General features: G+C 36.0%; 4 protein-coding genes and 1 pseudogene across 4 annotated transcripts; 4 read left to right on the forward strand and 1 right to left on the reverse strand.

Annotated features, from left to right (window-relative positions):
* Nucleotides 1-918: 918 nt before the first annotated feature.
* Nucleotides 919-8568, forward strand: LOC142545783 (serine/threonine-protein kinase ATG1c-like). The gene is given in 14 exon segments (XM_075653157.1): nt 919-1390; nt 2335-2455; nt 2530-2588; nt 3959-4023; nt 4787-4880; nt 4956-5036; nt 5150-5258; nt 5358-5430; nt 5507-5850; nt 5941-6299; nt 7311-7421; nt 7423-7603; nt 7929-7999; nt 8129-8568. Coding segments are annotated over 14 exon segments (2181 nt in total). The 5' UTR covers nt 919-1135; the 3' UTR covers nt 8387-8568.
* Nucleotides 8569-8727: 159 nt separating this feature from the next.
* Nucleotides 8728-10984, forward strand: LOC142544629 (ABC transporter G family member 23-like). The gene has a single exon (XM_075651661.1). It carries the CDS (start codon nt 8862-8864, stop codon nt 10815-10817), a length of 1956 nt encoding a protein of 651 aa, XP_075507776.1. The 5' UTR covers nt 8728-8861; the 3' UTR covers nt 10818-10984.
* A 795-nt stretch (nt 10985-11779) lies between these two features.
* Nucleotides 11780-13664, reverse strand: LOC142547448 (protein NRT1/ PTR FAMILY 5.6-like; annotated as a pseudogene).
* Nucleotides 13665-13951: 287 nt separating this feature from the next.
* Nucleotides 13952-15696, forward strand: LOC142544630 (uncharacterized). Its single transcript, XM_075651662.1, has 5 exons — nt 13952-14095; nt 14226-14346; nt 14570-14673; nt 15137-15268; nt 15422-15696. Exons 1-5 carry the CDS (start codon nt 14093-14095, stop codon nt 15446-15448), a joined length of 387 nt encoding a protein of 128 aa, XP_075507777.1. The 5' UTR covers nt 13952-14092; the 3' UTR covers nt 15449-15696.
* Nucleotides 15697-17080: 1384 nt separating this feature from the next.
* On the forward strand, nt 17081-18463 carry LOC142547453 (putative proteasome inhibitor). Its single transcript, XM_075655759.1, has 6 exons — nt 17081-17265; nt 17537-17711; nt 17792-17950; nt 18075-18146; nt 18320-18387; nt 18453-18463. The coding sequence occupies exons 1-6, from the start codon at nt 17088-17090 to the stop codon at nt 18461-18463; spliced, it is 663 nt and encodes a 220-aa protein (XP_075511874.1). The 5' UTR covers nt 17081-17087.
* The last annotated feature ends 109 nt before the right edge of the window (nt 18464-18572 follow it).

Genomic DNA, 18572 nt, shown 5'->3' on the forward strand with positions numbered 1-18572 from the left:
TTTTATAGCAATTTTTTTGCGAGAACTTTATAAATACAACAAAAAACTCTATTTTTATATAGATTAATTCATATTTTCCCTATGCAATGAACAAAATGTTAATTTATATAATTAATTATTAAAATGAGTAAGTATTAACGCTTGAATAATTATTAAAATTATTGATATAATATAATGAATATATTTAAATTTTAAATATTACTATAAAAATATTTATATAATTTAAAATAATGCTTAATTGAGGATATAAATATTCTGTTGTTACATTAATTTTTTTTTTACCTTGATTGATTAAAATTTTTACTAAAAAAATATATAAAAATCATATATTTTTATATATCAAAATTTTAAAATTAAGTATATATTTTTTTAAAATTCAAAATTTTGTTATTTATTAGATGAATAAATTTTGATTGAAAATTTTAATTATTTTTTAGAACATGCTAAAAAAATTTATTTTGAAGATCTAATTAAGATAATAATAATAATAATAATAATAATAATAAAAATAACAATGTATTAAAAATTGATATCAAAATTCACACAACACTTTTTAAAAAAGTTGAAAATTATAATATTATATAAAAAAATATATTTATTTGGTATGACAGATAATATTCAGAATTAAATATATACAAATAATGTAACATTCAAAATCATAACCAAAATGAAATGAAATGAAATAATAAATATAAATATTTAAATGTACGATCTCACAAATATATTATATTTCAAATTCAATTTTGTGAGATATATATCAAACTCAATTTAATTAATATAAATATATTAATATTTTTTTTATCAAAAATATTATTTTTATCACAAGGCCACCTTCCTAACTTACTAATAAATTTTAATAGTAAATTTTTTAAGAGAACTTTCTAAATATGACTATATTCAGCTTAATTGGAAACATTCACTATTGGAGTGACCCTTAATAAGTCAATTGCCATCGCCTTCTTCTTCACAATCGCAGTTATTCGAATCGAAGATAGAAAAAGCCCTACAAATCCCCAAAACAGTGAAGATTCCGCTCCTGAATCGAATCATTCTCCAACTTGTAGATGCTATTTTTCTTCTTGTTCTAAGCTCATTTGACCGAGGGGGGCGCGTGTTTGGGCAATCGCTAATTCCAATGGCTCAATCGGAGAGGGGTGGCGCTGTGAGCTTTTACTCGGTGGGGGATTACCAGCTGGGGAATCAAATAGGTGCGGGTTCGTTCTCGACGGTTTGGCACGCTCACCACCGGGTGCACGGAACTGAAGTCGCGATTAAAGAAATCGTCACCGCTAGATTGAATTCCAAACTTCAAGAGAGCCTCAAGTCCGAGATTTTCATCCTTAAGAGGATTAATCACCCTAATATCATTCACTTACACGACATGATCGAGGTACGTGCCAATCGTCGTTTCCTTTCCTTGAAACAATTTTTTCGCAAGGAGATGAATTAAATTTGGAGAGTTAGTTATTTCCTTTTTAATTTTCTTTCCAGTTTTCCGGATGTTGGGCGATTAATTTCGAGATTGATGTGTTTCTTGTTTTTGTATAAGTAATGCGGTCGGTTTTGGGCATGTTAGGATAATGAACTGCGCAGAGTAGTCTTGCCGTAACCACTACGGGGACAAAAAAGCAAGTTACCGAAACAAAGCAGTTAATTATAGGATAATTTTTAGCTTTAATCATGTCATTAGGTTGCTTACGTTTCTTCTTATGTTGTACTGCTTTGTTGTGCGAATACAATAGTTATCTTGATTTAGAGATTAAACAAGGAAAGAAACGATGTTATTTATAGATTTTAAGAGGTTCAAATTTTCTGCTGGAAGGTAAATAACAATTGATGTTGGCCTTATGCCATCAACGGCAAGTTGAAATGGGCAAATGTTGTTTCCCACGTTGCATATTTATGCTTTCATGTGATTTGTTTATTTTGTCATTATTGCGTGATTGTAGATAGGCAGTTGGAGGCTCCCGCACTACAAGAAAAATTCCATTGCCTTAATTTTCTGCATTTTTTAGCCACTACCTTGTGGGTCATTTTTTGTTATGAGAAATCTAGCTTTCTCGAGTACCTTAAGATTGTACGACAATGGCTTTTGGTATTTTGTGAAGTTTGTCAAGCATAACTTTATTTCGGGATCAAAATCGAGTACCTCATTTTGTGCATGGCATAGATATAAAGTAACTCTTATGGATCATGCATCTGGTGATTGGTCTAATAAAGCTTCCAGGAACCATGAAGTTACCTTATTCTTTTCTTCTTCTTTTTTTCCTGTTATAGTTTATAGCATGGTATGTACTTGTTTCGGATCAGAGGTGTTATCATGTATGCTTTTAGGAATCCGGAAAGATGTATATTATTTTGGAGTACTGCAAAGGAGGAGACCTTTCGATGTTTATTCAAAGACGCCATGGAAGGATCCCTGAAGCAGCTGCAAAACACTTTATGCAGCAACTAGGTATCTCTTCTGCATTTTTGTCTGTTCCAGTTGTTGGATAATTCATATACTAAATTGTGTACAACATGCCACAGCGGAGGGCTTGAAAGTTCTTCGTGATTTCAACCTCATACATCGGGATCTAAAACCACAGGTAAGGTTTTATTCGAATGTCACTCTCACGTCCTTTATATATTGATGCCCTTTTTGTCTCTAAAATATAGTGAGCTCTTGTACCGAACATCTAATTCATTGTGTTAATAACTAATTGTTCCCTTGTTATGGATCATGGCCTCATTTTCGTATTTTCATTTCTCTCTTTCTTTACTCGCGTTCCATTAAAGTTATCAAAGTTAAAGCTTTTTGTCCCTAGTTTTCCACTTGTACCCCTGCTGCTTGCACTCTCGTTCTCCCTGCAATGAGATTTGTGATAAAATGTCGTTATTGAGAAGAATTTGCGCTTCATAGTTATGTTATTATCAAAATTTTCAATGAGCAGTTGTTTAATATGGGAAGAATTGTTTTACACTAGTTTTCATCATGTGAAGGGTGCTTGTTAGATCTCACTACCGGAAAGCTTTTTCTGCAAATAGATTAAGCTTTTGATGGTTTATATGGATTCAAAGAGGTCCCAAAGAAATATTCTTTTCATGAGATAGTAATTAACATGCTTATACAAACCCCACGAGGTCTGTGTCTAAGCACAAGGTTCAGCGAGGCTTAACCTTTGCACTTAGACTCAAGCTCAGGTTCAATCCTTCAATGATACACGTGCTTTAATGTTAAAGCCCCATCTTTGTGAGCTTTTGAGGCCCAAGACTTTTTATCAGCGGAGTTCAAATGTAGGGATTATAAAATAAAACTAAAATACATGGCAATGGTAATACATTTACGATTATAGGTAACGACTAATTTTTTATTTTCTTTTCATATCTTGTAAAGTTGATGTTGAATTATACGTGATTAAACTCTCTTTAGATATTTAGTTTGTAGCATATCATTAACTTCACTTTAATTAATTGCACCCTCAACCTAGCTATTTGCTCCCAGGATCTATGATATCTACGTGTCTTAGCGTCCTTGCGCATTTATTAATTATGGTAATCATTAACCTTTATATTTTCAGAATTCAAATATCAGCTTCTGGAAAGTGATTACATTTGTTGTTATCCTATAGTTTTCCGTGGAGCACTTCAATTTCTCCGTGCATAAGTTTTATTAGGTTTCCTCATTACAGAGATTTATTTATGTTTCGATCAAGATGTGGCGTCTCCTGGATGTTTAAGTCACTTGATTGAAGTCATACAATTTTCTGGCCCCTTTTTGTGGCCTGTGTTGTTCATTAGAAAATCTTCTGTTCTGTCATCGTTTTCTATTGTTTCAAGTAAAAGCTTTAGTTATTGCTAGCATACTTCTGGTAGTATTTGCACCATCTTCACACTGAGTTCGATATTTATAATTGCTGTAGAGCCAAATGCTCATATTGAATTGACACATTCCATTTGCATTACATTCCTGGGACAGAATCTCCTCCTGTCCACAAATGAAGACAACAGTGTCTTGAAGATTGCTGATTTTGGCTTTGCAAGGTATATTCGCTGGCTGCAACATAATTAATTTTGTTCACAGCATGAACCTGGTTCTGACATTTTCTGGAAGTCAGTGTTACATATGCGTGGTTAAAAACTTAAAATTTTGTTCTCTCCTTGTATGTAAGGGTTATGCTCAGATATTCTTGCTTCTGTATGTGCCAATGATTTGTACCACATGCGTTTTAGCTTTTCAAAAATACTTACACAACTTCAATCATATTCTGGTTCTGCGTTGTAGGTCCTTGGACATGTAAGTTTTTTGGTCAAGCATATTTATTTAGACCATAATCCAGTCTAGGTTTCTGATAACACAACTCTATGATTTTTTTTTTTTAATGTTGTGTATCTCATAACCAAAATCATTCTACCCCAATGAAGAATGCTCCCCAGGCCTTAACTATATTCCAAATCTTGGTTTATCCACGATGAATGTGGACCATAAGCTGCACAATCCCTATTTATGCAGTTGATTGATTATAGATTTAAATAAGTGTGGTACCATTGTCTTATATAATACCACATGGATTAGACGGTATTTTTTGGCTCAATTTTAAATGTATTATGTTTAGGGTGATTTCAGCCTTCAATTTTTCTTCTAATTTTTTTCAGATCCGTCTCTACAACACATGTTATTGCTCTCTTGTTTAAAGTTTGATTTGCTTAAAGTTCTTTTGCTTGCTTTATTGGCATGGGTTATAATGCAACAATTGTTTGCGAGAACTTTAAGTTTTCAATTGTCAATTTTGTTTTATTCTGCCAGATCTCTTCAACCTAGAGGTCTTGCGGAAACCTTGTGCGGTTCGCCTTTGTACATGGCTCCAGAAATAATGCAGCTTCAGAAGTATGATGCCAAGGTGAGATCCATTCTTTGCTGATTAATTAGTTACTCATCATCTGAATTCATAGCAAAGTATGGGCTAATAATGCAGGCAGATCTCTGGAGTGTTGGTGCAATTCTATTTCAACTTGCCACTGGGAAAACCCCTTTTACAGGAAGTAATCAGATACAGGTGAATTTGTCTTGACGTTATTATACAATGTCATAATTTATCTAAGTGTTTTGTAGCAGAGTTTTTCTGGTGAAAAGTTATTCCTCATTGTTAAAAATATTATGCATTTTCAGCTGCTCCAGAACATCATAAAATCAACTGAATTGCGATTTCCCCCTGAGGCAAGGACTTTGAATCCTCACTGCATTGATTTGTGCAGGAAACTGCTGAGGCGTAATCCAGGTGCTATTCTTGTGTCGCATCAAATAAGTAGCTTCTGAATTGCTTTAATTTAAGCCATACGTTCTCTCATAAAAATAATGTTTGCTACTTTCGACACAGTGGAGCGATTGACGTTTGAAGAATTTTTCAACCATCCCTATCTTTCTCAAAGGGAGACTGATCAATCGATCAGGTGAACAGCAATTTCATTATACTGAAATAGAAGCTGTTTTGTTGTTTAAAAACAATGCTCTTCCTTTGTTGTGCAGGAATAGTCAACCACTAAGAGTAACTGCGGGATTCCCTCTTCCTGAGTGGAATACAGAAGAAAACACACTGGAAGATTGCTTGCCATTCAGTTTAGATGGCGATTCCAGTGGCCCTGGTCAAAGTCCATCTTTTACGAGGAGATCTTCCGTAAAACCCATGCATGGATTTTCTCTCAATTTAAAAGCTGATCAGAGGGAAATTTCTAATCTTGATTCACTTTCTAAGTATAGTAGCGTCCCACAACAAACAGCAATTTCGGGTTCCAGTCCTGGCAGCCAACGACTTTCAGAAGGAAACTTGAAAGAATCTCTAGATCTTGGATTACTAGATAACCATCCAAAAGGTGCCTCTTCTTTCATTTTTGTATTTAGATGGGCGTTTGTCTTGCTAGCACATGTTTATTGTCGTGATCTAATTTGAATGGACTGAACAGTCATGGATTCACTGGAGTCAATTGACTGGGATTATGTATTTGTGTCGGACCCTCCGATGGACCTATCGTTTTCAGGACGTGCTTCCAAGCCAACTCAGCTACCATTTAAAACTGAGTGTCCATCTCCTGAATCTAGAAACGTGACTTCCTCAACAAGTGCTCCAGTGCCAATAAATGCTACAGAAATTGGTAGAGCTGGGTACATTAGAAATCTTGACAATCGGATGTCTACTGCTGGGACTTCACAAGGCTCAATGGATGTAGCAGACACTTCAGAGCAGCCATCAACTCATTGCACAACTAGGATCAAGTCATTGAAACGTTGTGCAACTGCCATCTCTGAGTTAGTAAATAAGAAGGTAACATTTAGGATACGTTGATTCCTTCTTTGATGCTCCATCATTTTGTTCTTCTAATTTCTCTTTTAGGCTTATATTTCGTAGTATGATTGTAAAGAAAATTTTGGTCATTTCTGGTTTCATGGGCTTTCCACATTAGCAACATTACTTTGAGGTTCGTCTCAGCTCTTTTTTATTCTATATTAACATTTTATCAGAATATATATACCTTAATCCTGGTTAACTTTGTTGTACTACATTCTCTAATCTTCTTTAAAACGATTCCTGGTCTTTCAAAATCAAATCATTGCTAAAACTTAGTGGAATTTTCTTGGCCCCTTGACTATGCCTCAGTTCACTGTGGATTGTTTCTTATTATTTTTTATCCCAAATAAATGGGTACAACATTACATGATGCGAATTGCTTCACTAGCTGCATAACTTTGGACCCCAAATATGGTGGAATACTGTATGTCTTTTACCATTAGAACAATTGATTAGTTAGCTGAAGGTTGTACTTACACCCATCGTATGTTAGTACTAATAATGATGCGCTGACTTGTTTAGCTGTTGAAATTAGTCACTGCATTCAGCTAGATAATCTATTTATAGGGGTAGTCTGGTAAGAAAGTTTGTAATTCTCAATATAATGTTCGAATTAACAAACCTATTGGCCAATGTGTCTTGGGCACCTGCCAATGTTAGCATGGTTTATATTTCTTATTATATATCTTTGTTTGGTGGAATTTCGTTCTTGTTCATGCCCTTGGGTGATAAAGCTAGGATTTACTCCTATGGCACTCAGTTGGTATGAATCTCTATTATGTGCACTGCGTGAACGGTCGAAGTTTGAGATTCCTTTTCCAAACCGTGTGAATCCCATGTTGATGTCCAGCATGCACTATCAAACTTTTGAGATTCCATTTTTTTGGCTTGCTGTCTTTATCTTTTCGAAAGCTCAACTGAATTAACAGGTTCTTGGTTTCCTAATATTATTTATATCCTACTTGATACTGCCATGGTCTTTTTCAGATTGGGGAAGGGAAGAAATTGGAAGCGTTTTCAATTCAGCTTGTCATTCTTGCCATATGGAAGCAAGCATTGGACGTTTGTCTTACTCATGCAGCTTCTGCTATTGAAGGCAAGTCCAACCAAAGAGACTACAAAAATCAAAGACATCTCTAAGATGCGGCATTGTCCAGATAGGCAAGAGTGTCTCGATATGAATAACAGTGACATGCCTGATGATATCCGTTTTCAGATAGAGCAAGCATTTCTTGGGGAACTTCGGATTGCCGAGGAACTTGCAGAAGTTGTAAATCCTGGTACGGCAATTATGCCAACACACATTTACAAGTACTACAAGGACTCTTGAAAAAAGGAATGCCTTACTTGTACCAAAAATAAAAAATATAAATATTAGAAAGAAAAGTAATGCGAAATGGAAGTGAAAGAGTAAGATTGCACAATTTTTTATGGACATGCAGCTGGACATGTCACGTTGACAGTTGAGATTAATACTTACTAGAATCAGCACACTTTTTATCACGAATAAGAAAGTTTCATATTTCTACATGCATATGTTAAAATGCAATTGCTTCTATGGTTGTATATTGTGCAGTGACATCTACGAACCTTTCTTTATTTCAGGTATTATGGAGATGCCAGATGCAATGGAGCTCATTTATCAGTCTGCCCTTTCATTGGGCAAACGTGGAGCAGTAAGTTCTATTTTGTCTTCCTTGCATAAGAAAAATAATTCTCCGGAGATTTGAAACTTTTCCTTCAAGGTATTTCGAAACACATTCATGACAAGAATCAAAATCATTTTCACTGTGCGTGTTTTGCAGGTGGAAGAGTATATGGGCAATATAGAGAATGCTGTGGTTATCTATTCAAAAGCAGTGGATTTACTTGTATGTCTTCTGGTAGAAGCACCTTGCCTCATCCTGAATCCTCCATTTTCTCTCACAAACACAGATCGATATCGTATACGAAGTTACATTAATGTCCTCAATTACAGATATAGCATTTCAATGTCTCAAAAACTGGCACTTTTCAAGTCCGAGAATCAGCCATCCCTATCGGAAACTGGTGATGATACATGATTTTTGTTTATTTTGTAATTATATCTTGTACAGTTATTCTTTGGTCCGTTAGATGAATTATTTTACGTGTGAAGTAAATGTTGTTAATATTCACGTGTAATTCACAGTATGCAAGATGTAGACTTTTAAATATGGTGCTTCTTAGAAATATATGGTGCAGAATGAAAAATTCGTGATATTGGGTTAAAGCTGGTAGCAACATTCGCTGAAATGTTTCGGACTCCTGAGATGGCAAAGCTTTGGTCGATATTCGCTAAATCTTCTAACCTAGAATCTATTTAATGGGTTAGTTTTATTTAAATAAATAAATTCCTTTGGTCTCACCTAAGTTTGCTAAAAAGCCTACTTTTTCTTGTTCACCCATAATAGGAAGCTTTTTCACCAATCGGCAAGGTTAGTTCAACCGCTTCTTTCTTATAGATCCAGACTCCCATCACATAGACCGACAGTATCCAAAACCTTGACTGCACTGAAAATGGCGGCATGCTTTCAAGCAACAAGGTCGAGCCTTGAAGATGACTCTGTGGTACTCTTCTCAACATCTGAATCACCAGGAGATTCCGCAAGTCAATCTTCCTCCTGTAACCACTCCCCACTACAACACCTCCAGCCCACAATGGCCTACACACTCAATGTAACCAATCTATCCTACGCTATAACAAGAGATGCATCAATTTCTAGTATTCTGTTTCGCAGTGTGAGGAAGGAGGAGACTCTCCATATCCTTAAATCTGTCTCTTTCACAGCTAGAAGCTCTGAGATCCTAGCCATTGTCGGCCCCAGTGGCACTGGTAAGTCTACACTGTTAAGAATAGTTTCAGGCAGAGTGAACAACATTGATTTTGATCCCAACAGCATTACACTCAACGATCATGCGATAACGAGCCAAGTCCAGCTGAGAAAAATATTTGGATTTGTAGCACAAGAGGATACTCTGCTTCCTCTTCTCACGGTCAAAGAAACACTTGTTTTCAGCGCCAAGTTTAGGCTCAAAGAAATGAGTGTCCGAATGAGAAATGAGAGGGTCGTTGGACTAATGGAAGAACTGGGGCTGATGCACGTTGCAGATAGTTTTGTTGGAGATGAAGAAAATAGAGGGATTTCAGGTGGGGAGAGGAAAAGAGTGTCCATTGGTGTGGACATGATCCATGATCCACCTGTATTACTGCTGGATGAGCCGACTTCAGGGCTCGACAGCAGCTCCGCACTTCAAGTAATTGAGCTGCTTTCTTCGATGGCTAGGTTCAAACAAAGAACCATAATCTTGGCCATTCATCAACCAAGCTACAGGATTTTGCAATTCATTCCTAATTTCTTGATTCTTTCTCATGGTTCTGTCGTGCATAACGGCTCCCTTAAGTCACTTGAACAAGCCATTAGACGATTAGGATACAAAATCCCACCACAGATAAACCCTCTCGAATTCTCCATGGAAATCATCTCCAATCTCGAGGAATCATGCTCAAAACATCTTCCATCTCAAGTAGAGAGAGTTGTACAACGTCCCACTTTTTCAACGCTGCAACTAAAACTATCCAATGAACAAACTGTCTCTGAGTCTCTTTTTTCGCGGTGGTTAGAAATATCGACCCTCTGTCTTAGGTTTTGGAAGATCATTTACCGAACAAAGCAACTGCTGTTGGCACGCACAATGCAAGCGCTTGTCGGGGGATTTGGCTTGGGCAGTGTGTATATAAAAGTGAGGAAAAATGAAGGGGGAGGGGTCGCAGAAATATTGGGCCTTTTCGCATTTAGTCTCAGCTTTCTCCTTTCTTCCACAATAGAAGCTTTACCCATTTACCTTCAAGAACAGCGTGTTTTAATGAAAGAAGCATCCCGGGGTGCTTACGAAATCTCATCATACTTGATAGCCAACACAATAGTTTTCTCCCCTTTTTTGTTCTTAGTTGCAATTCTGTTTTCTGTTCCCTTGTACTGGATTGTGGGATTGAATCCTTCTGCTTCTGCTTTCGCCTTTTTCACGTTCACCGTTTGGCTTATTGTCCTGATGGCAAGCTCTCTTGTGCTGTTTCTAAGTGTTGTTTCGCCGGATTTTATATCTGGTAATTCTTTAATCGGCACCGTTCTTGGTGCATTTTTTCTGTTTTCTGGATATTTTATTCCCAAAGAGTTCATTCCAAAGTATTGGCTGTTTATGTACTATGTTTCCCTTTATCGTTACCCTTTGGATTCTCTGATTGTTAATGAGTATTGGAGTAAAAGAAACACGTGTTTCTTGACAAACATCGGGACAGGGAATCGAGATCATCAGTTGGATTGTTTGCTCACAGGCAGAGATGTGTTGAAGAGTAGAGAACTGGACACGGATACGAGGTGGATTAATGTCGGGATTATGCTGATGTTTTTCGTATTTTATCGAGTGCTTTCTTGGATTATACTCTCACGAAAAGTGCTGAAAACAACATTTTAACTTGTAAGAGAACTCTAAATTTTATGGTCCGAGAAACTTAATTTGGCGTGTTTGTTTGTAGAGTAAGTCCCGCTATTATATTATTGATGGGATCATATGTAAATATATTATTGATGATATTATGCAATTTGCGAGCAAAAATCGGGTCAATGGAATGTTTTATCCTAGTGTAATTTGCAGGAAATTTAGTATGATTTTGCTTGCTTAAAAAAAGGTTTTTTAAGCAAAGCAATTTTTTAAATAAAACTTGTGTTATTCTTGTATTTGGATAAATAAATTTGAAAAAATACTTTTTAAATTCATAAAAGCACTCTAAAAGCTCACAATTTGGGCTTTTGAAGAGAATATATTTTAACTTTAATTAAGTGTTTTTTTAAAACACTAAAAAGGATCCAAACATATATAAATATAAAATTATAAATATATTTTTTAGAAAAAAACATTTTTCTTCTATAATTTTTCAATCCAAACGGTCTATAAATTGATTCTTTTTTATATAAAATAAGAAATGAGTCATATCCATATTAAATCGGAGATTTAAACTCAAGACCATGAAAATTTTAAAGAGTCTCATTCTTACCATTATGCCAAGATGCTACTCTTAGTAAATTCAATTTAAGTGTAGTTGTCATATTGGCCAAAATCCTGACAATACTATTTACGCAAATGGTAAAACTAACTACAACGGAAGCAGAAGGCGCTGTTTTAGATGATATGGGCAGGTTTTTGTCAAGTGATCTACAGTTCAATGCTTCTGACATGGGTAATGGGGTAAAAAGGAGGCTGACAATGTATTATGATCGGAATTTAAGAGTTTATAGCATGGCTAATTCGACTGGCTTGTGGGATGTAACATGGCAAGCTCTTATACAACCTTGTAACGTAAGAGGCCTGTGTGGGATAAATGCCATGTGTTTATGCACCGGAACCTACGTGTGTGTGCCCTCCTCCTGGGTGGTTCGAAGTGGTAGATCCGAGCGACTGAAATTACGGTTGCAAGGCTATGTTTGATGAAGCCCTGTTGAACTTTCGAATGGTGAAATTCTTGGGGATCCTCTTACAGATTACCACGGTTATCGTTAAGAAATCCACCGAATGCTGGTAGCTATAATGCACTTCGGACAGTAGCAAGAAACAATAAGACTTGCACACAATATCAGATCAATCAAGAAAGCAAGAATCATAAACCAAACACGTACAAAATCCTTTACGTGGTTCACATCCACAAGAGAGCGACACCTTTTTTATTAACATGTTGATCAAATATATCGAGAGTGGTGGGATCTTAAAATTGTGTATGACTTTGCGATTCAATGTTGTACCTTGTTTGACTAAGAATGTAGCAGCTTGCGCCACACAGATACGAGTAGTGAACCAAATCGAGATCATGTTGACTATGAGCTTCATTTCCTCTACTTTGGTTACAGTTGCGAGTCTCCATGGTTTTATCTCACTCTCTGCTGGATTTTACACGTTTTCAATTATTGCAGCTCTATCGAGAAACCTGGTTAAGATTATGATCATGTATACTCAGTAACGTACTCCCGTTATTAAATTCATTGATTTTGGAACAAGATATCTTACTTGAGCTTTTTGGTGTGAAAAAGAAGTTTGTGTCTTTTCTGATTTAGGAACTTCGTACTGTTGATCAGGTTCTGATGGATACGCAAGATTTCTCTTGCCGAGAGCTGCTACAAGTACTTGCAGCATTGGTGTAGAGGGACTTCCAGACGGCTTTCTAAAACGATAAAATGGCCTTCCTGTACAAAATATAGCAGTAGAGGAAACCAAAACAGATGTAAGAATTATATCAGCTGCAGCATATCTCATGTGATCTTGGATGTAAACTATCAATGTTACACCTAATAGGAGACCACAACAAAGGACAATGTTCCACCAATTAAAGAAAGACATTTTCTTCCTTCTTTCTTCAGGACGATCATCATCAAACTGGTCAGCTCCAAAGCTCCCCAGTGCTGGCTTATGCCTTCCAGTGCCTATCGAGATAAAATATATTGCTAGGAAGAATAACAGATTATGGATTCTTCAAGAATTCCTGCAATATCCCGTTCCACGTAGCTGCAAATCCGGGACTATTCGAGACATCGTCAACAGAAGCAACCCCTGCTTTTACATCAAAAGTGGCAATATTATATATGGTTTGGTTTCTTTGAATGAAAATCAGGTGTTTCAAGACTTTGCTCCGACAGTTTTAGAAGGAAAAGAAGAACATGTTACCAGAAGATGGAAAATGGATGAGGCTAGAACTGTGTAAAATCGACAAAGGTAAGCCTTGGCTAAAAATCCTCCGAGTAAAGGCATCATAGTTGTTACACCAGACCAATAGTTGACACATTTTTCCGCTGTTTTCACGTCTTGATGAATCACTTTTGTGAGGTATATGATTAAACTTGTTGCTATTCCAAAATAACTCAACTTTCGCTGAACTCGATGGCTGCAAAGGAAATATCCAAAGGGCTTCTTTTAAGTTACTGCATATGCACATGAAACACTGGTAGCCCCTTCTTTTATTCTCTAAATGTTTTCAGAAATTTCATTGAAATGATGATTGTCGATAATTTTATGGGTAAAAATGACATCTTGCAGCAAGAAAATAAGCAGGTTTTCATCATATTTTTTTTAATTTATTGGCCTGGTTCTTGCTTAAAAGTTCCATAATGTCTTAATTTCCTATTCCGCAAATTTTATTTTCTAAGTTTTTTGGAACTCAGTAGAATAAATTATTTTTGGTTCTTGACTAATATGGAGACAGTGGAGAATCATGAATTACGTTACAAAAGGACTTCTTCTTGAAGCATAATGCAGAAATCCATATTTTTGGTACATTGGAGCAATGATTTTAGCTTACACTCCACACTCTATTATAGGAGCTCGATGATTTTCGAACATGGTACAACATTATTCCTTAAAAACAAGATGAGAGAGATTGCAGCGGTGTTGAAATCGAGCCAGAGACATGACGAATCGACATTCTCCGGTAAACTACTGCAAAACTTCTGAAAGAAACCTCCTCTATGAGTTTGGGCTTGGACTTTTAATATGGGCCTATAAGCTAGGCTGGGTTTTCAAATTTTGGGCTCTAATTGCTATTTCTAAAATGGGCTCTTGAAATTTTGAGTCCGCTATTTCAATTTAGTTTCCTCTCTATTTAAATCCTAATAATTTCATCCACTTGTTAGGCCCCCTCACAAACCCTAATTTCTTAGGTGCAGCTGTGTCTACCTGCAACCTCCCCTTTGGAAGACTCAGCAATAATGGTAATTCTCTGCGATTTCTCTCACATTTCCAGAGTTTTTGATTTTGATTTTGTCCTAACTTCTTTACTTAATATTCGTTGTCAACTTTTTTGAAATCTTAAACATTGATTTGTTATACGTTTGTGTACAGACTGGAGAAGCTGTGAATCCAAAAGCATATCCATTAGCAGATGCCCAGCTGACCATCACAATCATGGACCTCGTTCAACAAGCTGCGAATTACAAACAACTTAAGAAGGGCGCTAACGAAGGTGAAAATTTTCACACTTTCTGTGTTTCTGCAAAAAAATTCTTTTCTGAAGTACGACCGGCCTTCTCCATCGGGAGGAAAATAACCAAATTTTACACTAAATCCATCTAAAAACTTTTAAGTATCATAAGGACCCTTCGCGAAACTCTATATGCCCCAAGAGGTTGTCTGTTGTTTTTCATTGCTCTGTTTATTGATATAATGTCGATGATGGATTGTTGCAGCAACTAAGACTCTCAACAGAGGAATTTCCGAGTTCGTTGTTATGGCAGCTGACACTGAGCCTCTCGAAATTCTGCTTCACCTTCCGCTTCTTGCTGAAGATAAGGTAACTTTTCTAATTGGGCCTTCCTAGTTTATTTGACAACTACCATTCTCCTATGGAGGCAGAGGAAAAAGACTAGTCTTTTGTGTGGACAATCTCTCAAACGTAGTAGTCATTTCCAAAACCATGCAATTGGCCTTAAAACTGAAGGATCATGGTGCAGTGCTTTGCTTTTAAAGTGTTCGCAGGTCTGTTTTAATGAGTTGAATTCAATACTGATGGACAAAGTTAAAAAATATTTCATTCTGCAGCCGTCACATAGGTTGTCTTGCTTAATCGTTTAAATGAAATAACTAACTACATGGAACTTTCAAAACTTAATTAGCAAGAGGTATCAGTTACTTGGGGTTGTTTGAGTACAAAAAATACACTTGTAAGTTTTGCTCCGAGTTCGATATTTTGGGTTGTGTTGAATGGTTATTTCAGAGGCTAAACAAGTTGTCTGATTTTTTTCCATTGAGTGCAGAATGTGCCTTATGTCTTTGTTCCATCAAAGCAAGCTCTTGGTCGGGCATGTGGAGTTACCAGACCAGTAATTGCTTGTTCAGTGACGAGCAACGAAGGAAGCCAGTTGAAATCTCAAATACAGCAATTGAAGGTAATTTGTGGGTGGCTCCAACATTTTTTTTCTTGTTTATTCGTACATTATTGATGTGATAATTTTCAACACTTGCATTAGTTGATGGTCATTTTTTGTTTGGTCATAGACCATCAATATGATGATTTTGTTAATTGATGTTGCCTAATGCAGGATGCCATCGAGAAGCTTCTGATATGATTATGTAATGCTAATTCCAGCGTGATGGGCCTCTTGTTCGACCCTGAGGCTTTGACTGAGTGATTTTTCCTGTTACATGGGAATATCTCACCACGTTCTCTTATTTTTGGTTTCCTTTTCTCTTTTTCGCTTTTTGGTTATAAACAGTATTTCTTATGTCTTGTTATGGCACGAGAAATGCAGTTAAATTATATTGTGTTCGAGTAACGCGGTTTGCAATTTAATTGAGAATTGACGTTTCTATATCATCAGATTATCTTACTCCAGATAGCCATTTCTGGTTCTGTATATTGATTGTTATGCACGTGAAGAAGACATACATAAGCACATAGGAGAGTATGATTCAAATTTGGGTAGTGGTGGTCTTGTGGTAAGAAGTTTTAACTCTCCTAACAAATCTTGGTCGAGCTACAATGTGGTACGGAAGATTGACATCTCTGCTATGTTTTCATGGACATAAAAATATTATTTTGAAATTTTTTAGAAAGAAAAATATGATTTCATTTTAACCGTCCTTTTATCACTTCTGAATGCTTTTTGCCCCATCTAGGGTAGATAAATGCCCACGGATTGTATTTTATTTATAAATAATGTTTGATGTGTTTAGTTTTTAATAATTAGTACAAACGAGGTTTGTTCAATCAAAATGTAAACAGTTTAGAGCACTAAGTGGAACATAAATTATGTCCTGGATAAATGGGCTTCTAATTTTCCTTCTTTGGTTTAACAACCACATACTAAATTATTTTGAAATATACAACTAATTAGAAATAAATAAAGATATCCTTTAAAAATATTAATAAATAAAGATTTTCATATCGCATTTTCAAATAGATAATACGAATAAATAAATATTCAAAAGTAATTTATGTGAATATGGATCACTAAATAAAGTAAAAAAATGAAACATCATTGGATATGAAGCAACTAAAATATGTTAAAGATAATAATTTTTTTATAAAATTAAAATATGAATGGTCAAAAAAGTAGTAAAAGTAAAAACAACAAATAGAAACAAGGCGGACTTATTTTCTGTTTCTATGGTGTTTTTTTTTATTATTTATCCAAAAACATGAGGTTCGAAACAGGAGCTTTTGCAAACAAACAAAAACATGCTTCTCAGCTTATACAGCCTAAATTTAATGATTGATGTGAGGTTAGCTAAAAAAATAATATTTAACACTATCAAGACCATATGGGGAGAAAAAATATTTTAGAGTAGGTCTCTTATGATATGGTCTTACGAATTTTTATCTGTGAGACGGGTCAATTCTACCGATATTCACAATAACAAGTAATACTCTTAGCATAAAAAATAATATTTTTTTATGAATGATCCAAATAAGAAATCCGTCTCACAAAATACGACATATAAAATTGTCTCATACAAGTTTTCGCCAATATTTTATTATCTAACTATTTTGTTACGAACTCTTGCAAACAGGACCTTTTGCAAACAAACAAAAATATTTTATTATCTAACTATTTGGTCCAACTATTTTGTTATGGGCCAAAAGTGGGTCAAATATTGCGTTTGAAGGTTCGCCCCGATTTATAGCCCATCAAAGTTTCGGATATCGCTTCGATATTAAACCACCACGGTCGTAATGTTTGGAAAAGTTGACCAAATTCCACGAGCATGGCTTCTAAGCAGTCGGTTATGTTAGTTATACGGGCAGCTCGCCCCAGTTTCCGAAACTGCCAGGACAAGGCGGCGTTTGCGGTACACGCGGCCTTTATGGCCGCAGGCTATATTCTTCACTTAACAGGTCTCCCCGCATTCGAGGACGGCGTCCTTTCTTCCTGCCCAGTCGCTGGTAATATTTTTACTAGCTACCAATCGCTACATTTCAAGAAACTGACTTCAAATTGCATGTTACATCGCCGAGTCTGCGTTGTTTTTCGCACTTGTTACCGAGAATTCGTTTATTTTCTTGTTCCAATGTATTGAGGCTACTCCTCCAAACGCACACAAGGGCCTGATGGGGTAGGATGAACGAATTTTACTAAATAAAAACTACTTACTGTGGGGATATTTTCACCGGCCTATAGATTTTGATTATTTGTATGTTATTTAAATGTTTCTAGATGAAGTTGGGATGGAGAATTGGAACGAAGTCGAAGACTATTACGCCTTCGTCTATTCTCATCCTCAACAAGGTTGTAAGAGAGTGCTGATGAAGGGCCTTGTGCTTAATAAAAAGTTGTTTGTTGACGTGCTGAAAGAAGGGGATTCCGAAGAACTCCATCATCTTGAAGTCGAGTAAGCCGTGCATTTCTTTTTTCGTTTTAGCGTGTATGTGTATATATATGTAATAATCAAACAATGGCCATGGTTTCTAGTACTATGGAGTATGTTGAGAATGACGGGGGCACAAGTTATGGCTCACAATTCAAGAATTTGGCCAAGTTAGTAGCCGATGTTAATAAGGAACTCTTGAGTAAATTGAATGGTTCTTCAGTATCTACCGCTAACTCTCCGAGTCAACCCACGGTCTTTAGGTATCGATCTTTCAATCTGTGTCAGTTTAACAGTTGTTCTTTCTTGAATCTAAGGGGACATTCGCATTTATTTTTTTCCTCGGTGGAGAAGGTTTTTGAGTTTCTTGGGTAACTTTGTTTGCAGTACTACAAATAACATAAGCCTTGGATACCAGATTCCATATCCATGCCCTCAGTGTCTCAGACCACTTCCAGTGTAAGTCATAGCTATAATAGTCGCGATTGTAGGATAATTTTTGCTCTCAAATCCAACCGTATCTATTTTAGATAAGTCTGTGAATCTTGATATACCATTATACTTTATTGTTTTCATGCTCTTTAATTGAAGTTACATACTGCTAATAATTTTTCTCACTACGTGCAATTTAGATTCACCTGGCTACCAAATCCATGGTGTTTCATTGGTCGTCCTGCAGCTGGGACCATGCTAGAATATGGTGCATATATTGTCTTTAACTTGATGATGATATCATGTGTAGTTTTTATAAAAATAAAAAATAAGCTGTGTTGTGAATTTCTTTGCATATATGCAGAACCTTATCCAAGATATTCGGGAGAAATTTGGCACCCTCCTCCTCTTCGAACTCTAACGTTAGTTCTCTCTTTTCTCTGTCTGCTCATC

Source organism: Primulina tabacum, chromosome 5 (genome assembly GCF_025594145.1).
Source record: "Primulina tabacum isolate GXHZ01 chromosome 5, ASM2559414v2, whole genome shotgun sequence".
Classification (NCBI taxonomy): domain Eukaryota; kingdom Viridiplantae; phylum Streptophyta; class Magnoliopsida; order Lamiales; family Gesneriaceae; genus Primulina; species Primulina tabacum.

Bases quoted from the DNA above. Each gene is read 5' to 3' on its own strand.
- LOC142544629 (XM_075651661.1), top strand. From the start codon at position 8,862: ATGGCGGCATGCTTTCAAGCAACAAGGTCGAGCCTTGAAGATGACTCT.
- LOC142544630 (XM_075651662.1), top strand. The intron at 14,674-15,136 runs GTAACTTTTCTA...CATTGAGTGCAG, and splicing joins CGCTTCTTGCTGAAGATAAG to AATGTGCCTTATGTCTTTGT. The intron at 15,269-15,421 runs GTAATTTGTGGG...TGCCTAATGCAG, and splicing joins CTCAAATACAGCAATTGAAG to GATGCCATCGAGAAGCTTCT.
- LOC142547453 (XM_075655759.1), top strand. From the start codon at position 17,088: ATGGCTTCTAAGCAGTCGGTTATGTTAGTTATACGGGCAGCTCGCCCC. The intron at 17,266-17,536 runs GTAATATTTTTA...AAATGTTTCTAG, and splicing joins TTCTTCCTGCCCAGTCGCTG to ATGAAGTTGGGATGGAGAAT. The intron at 17,712-17,791 runs GTAAGCCGTGCA...CATGGTTTCTAG, and splicing joins CTCCATCATCTTGAAGTCGA to TACTATGGAGTATGTTGAGA.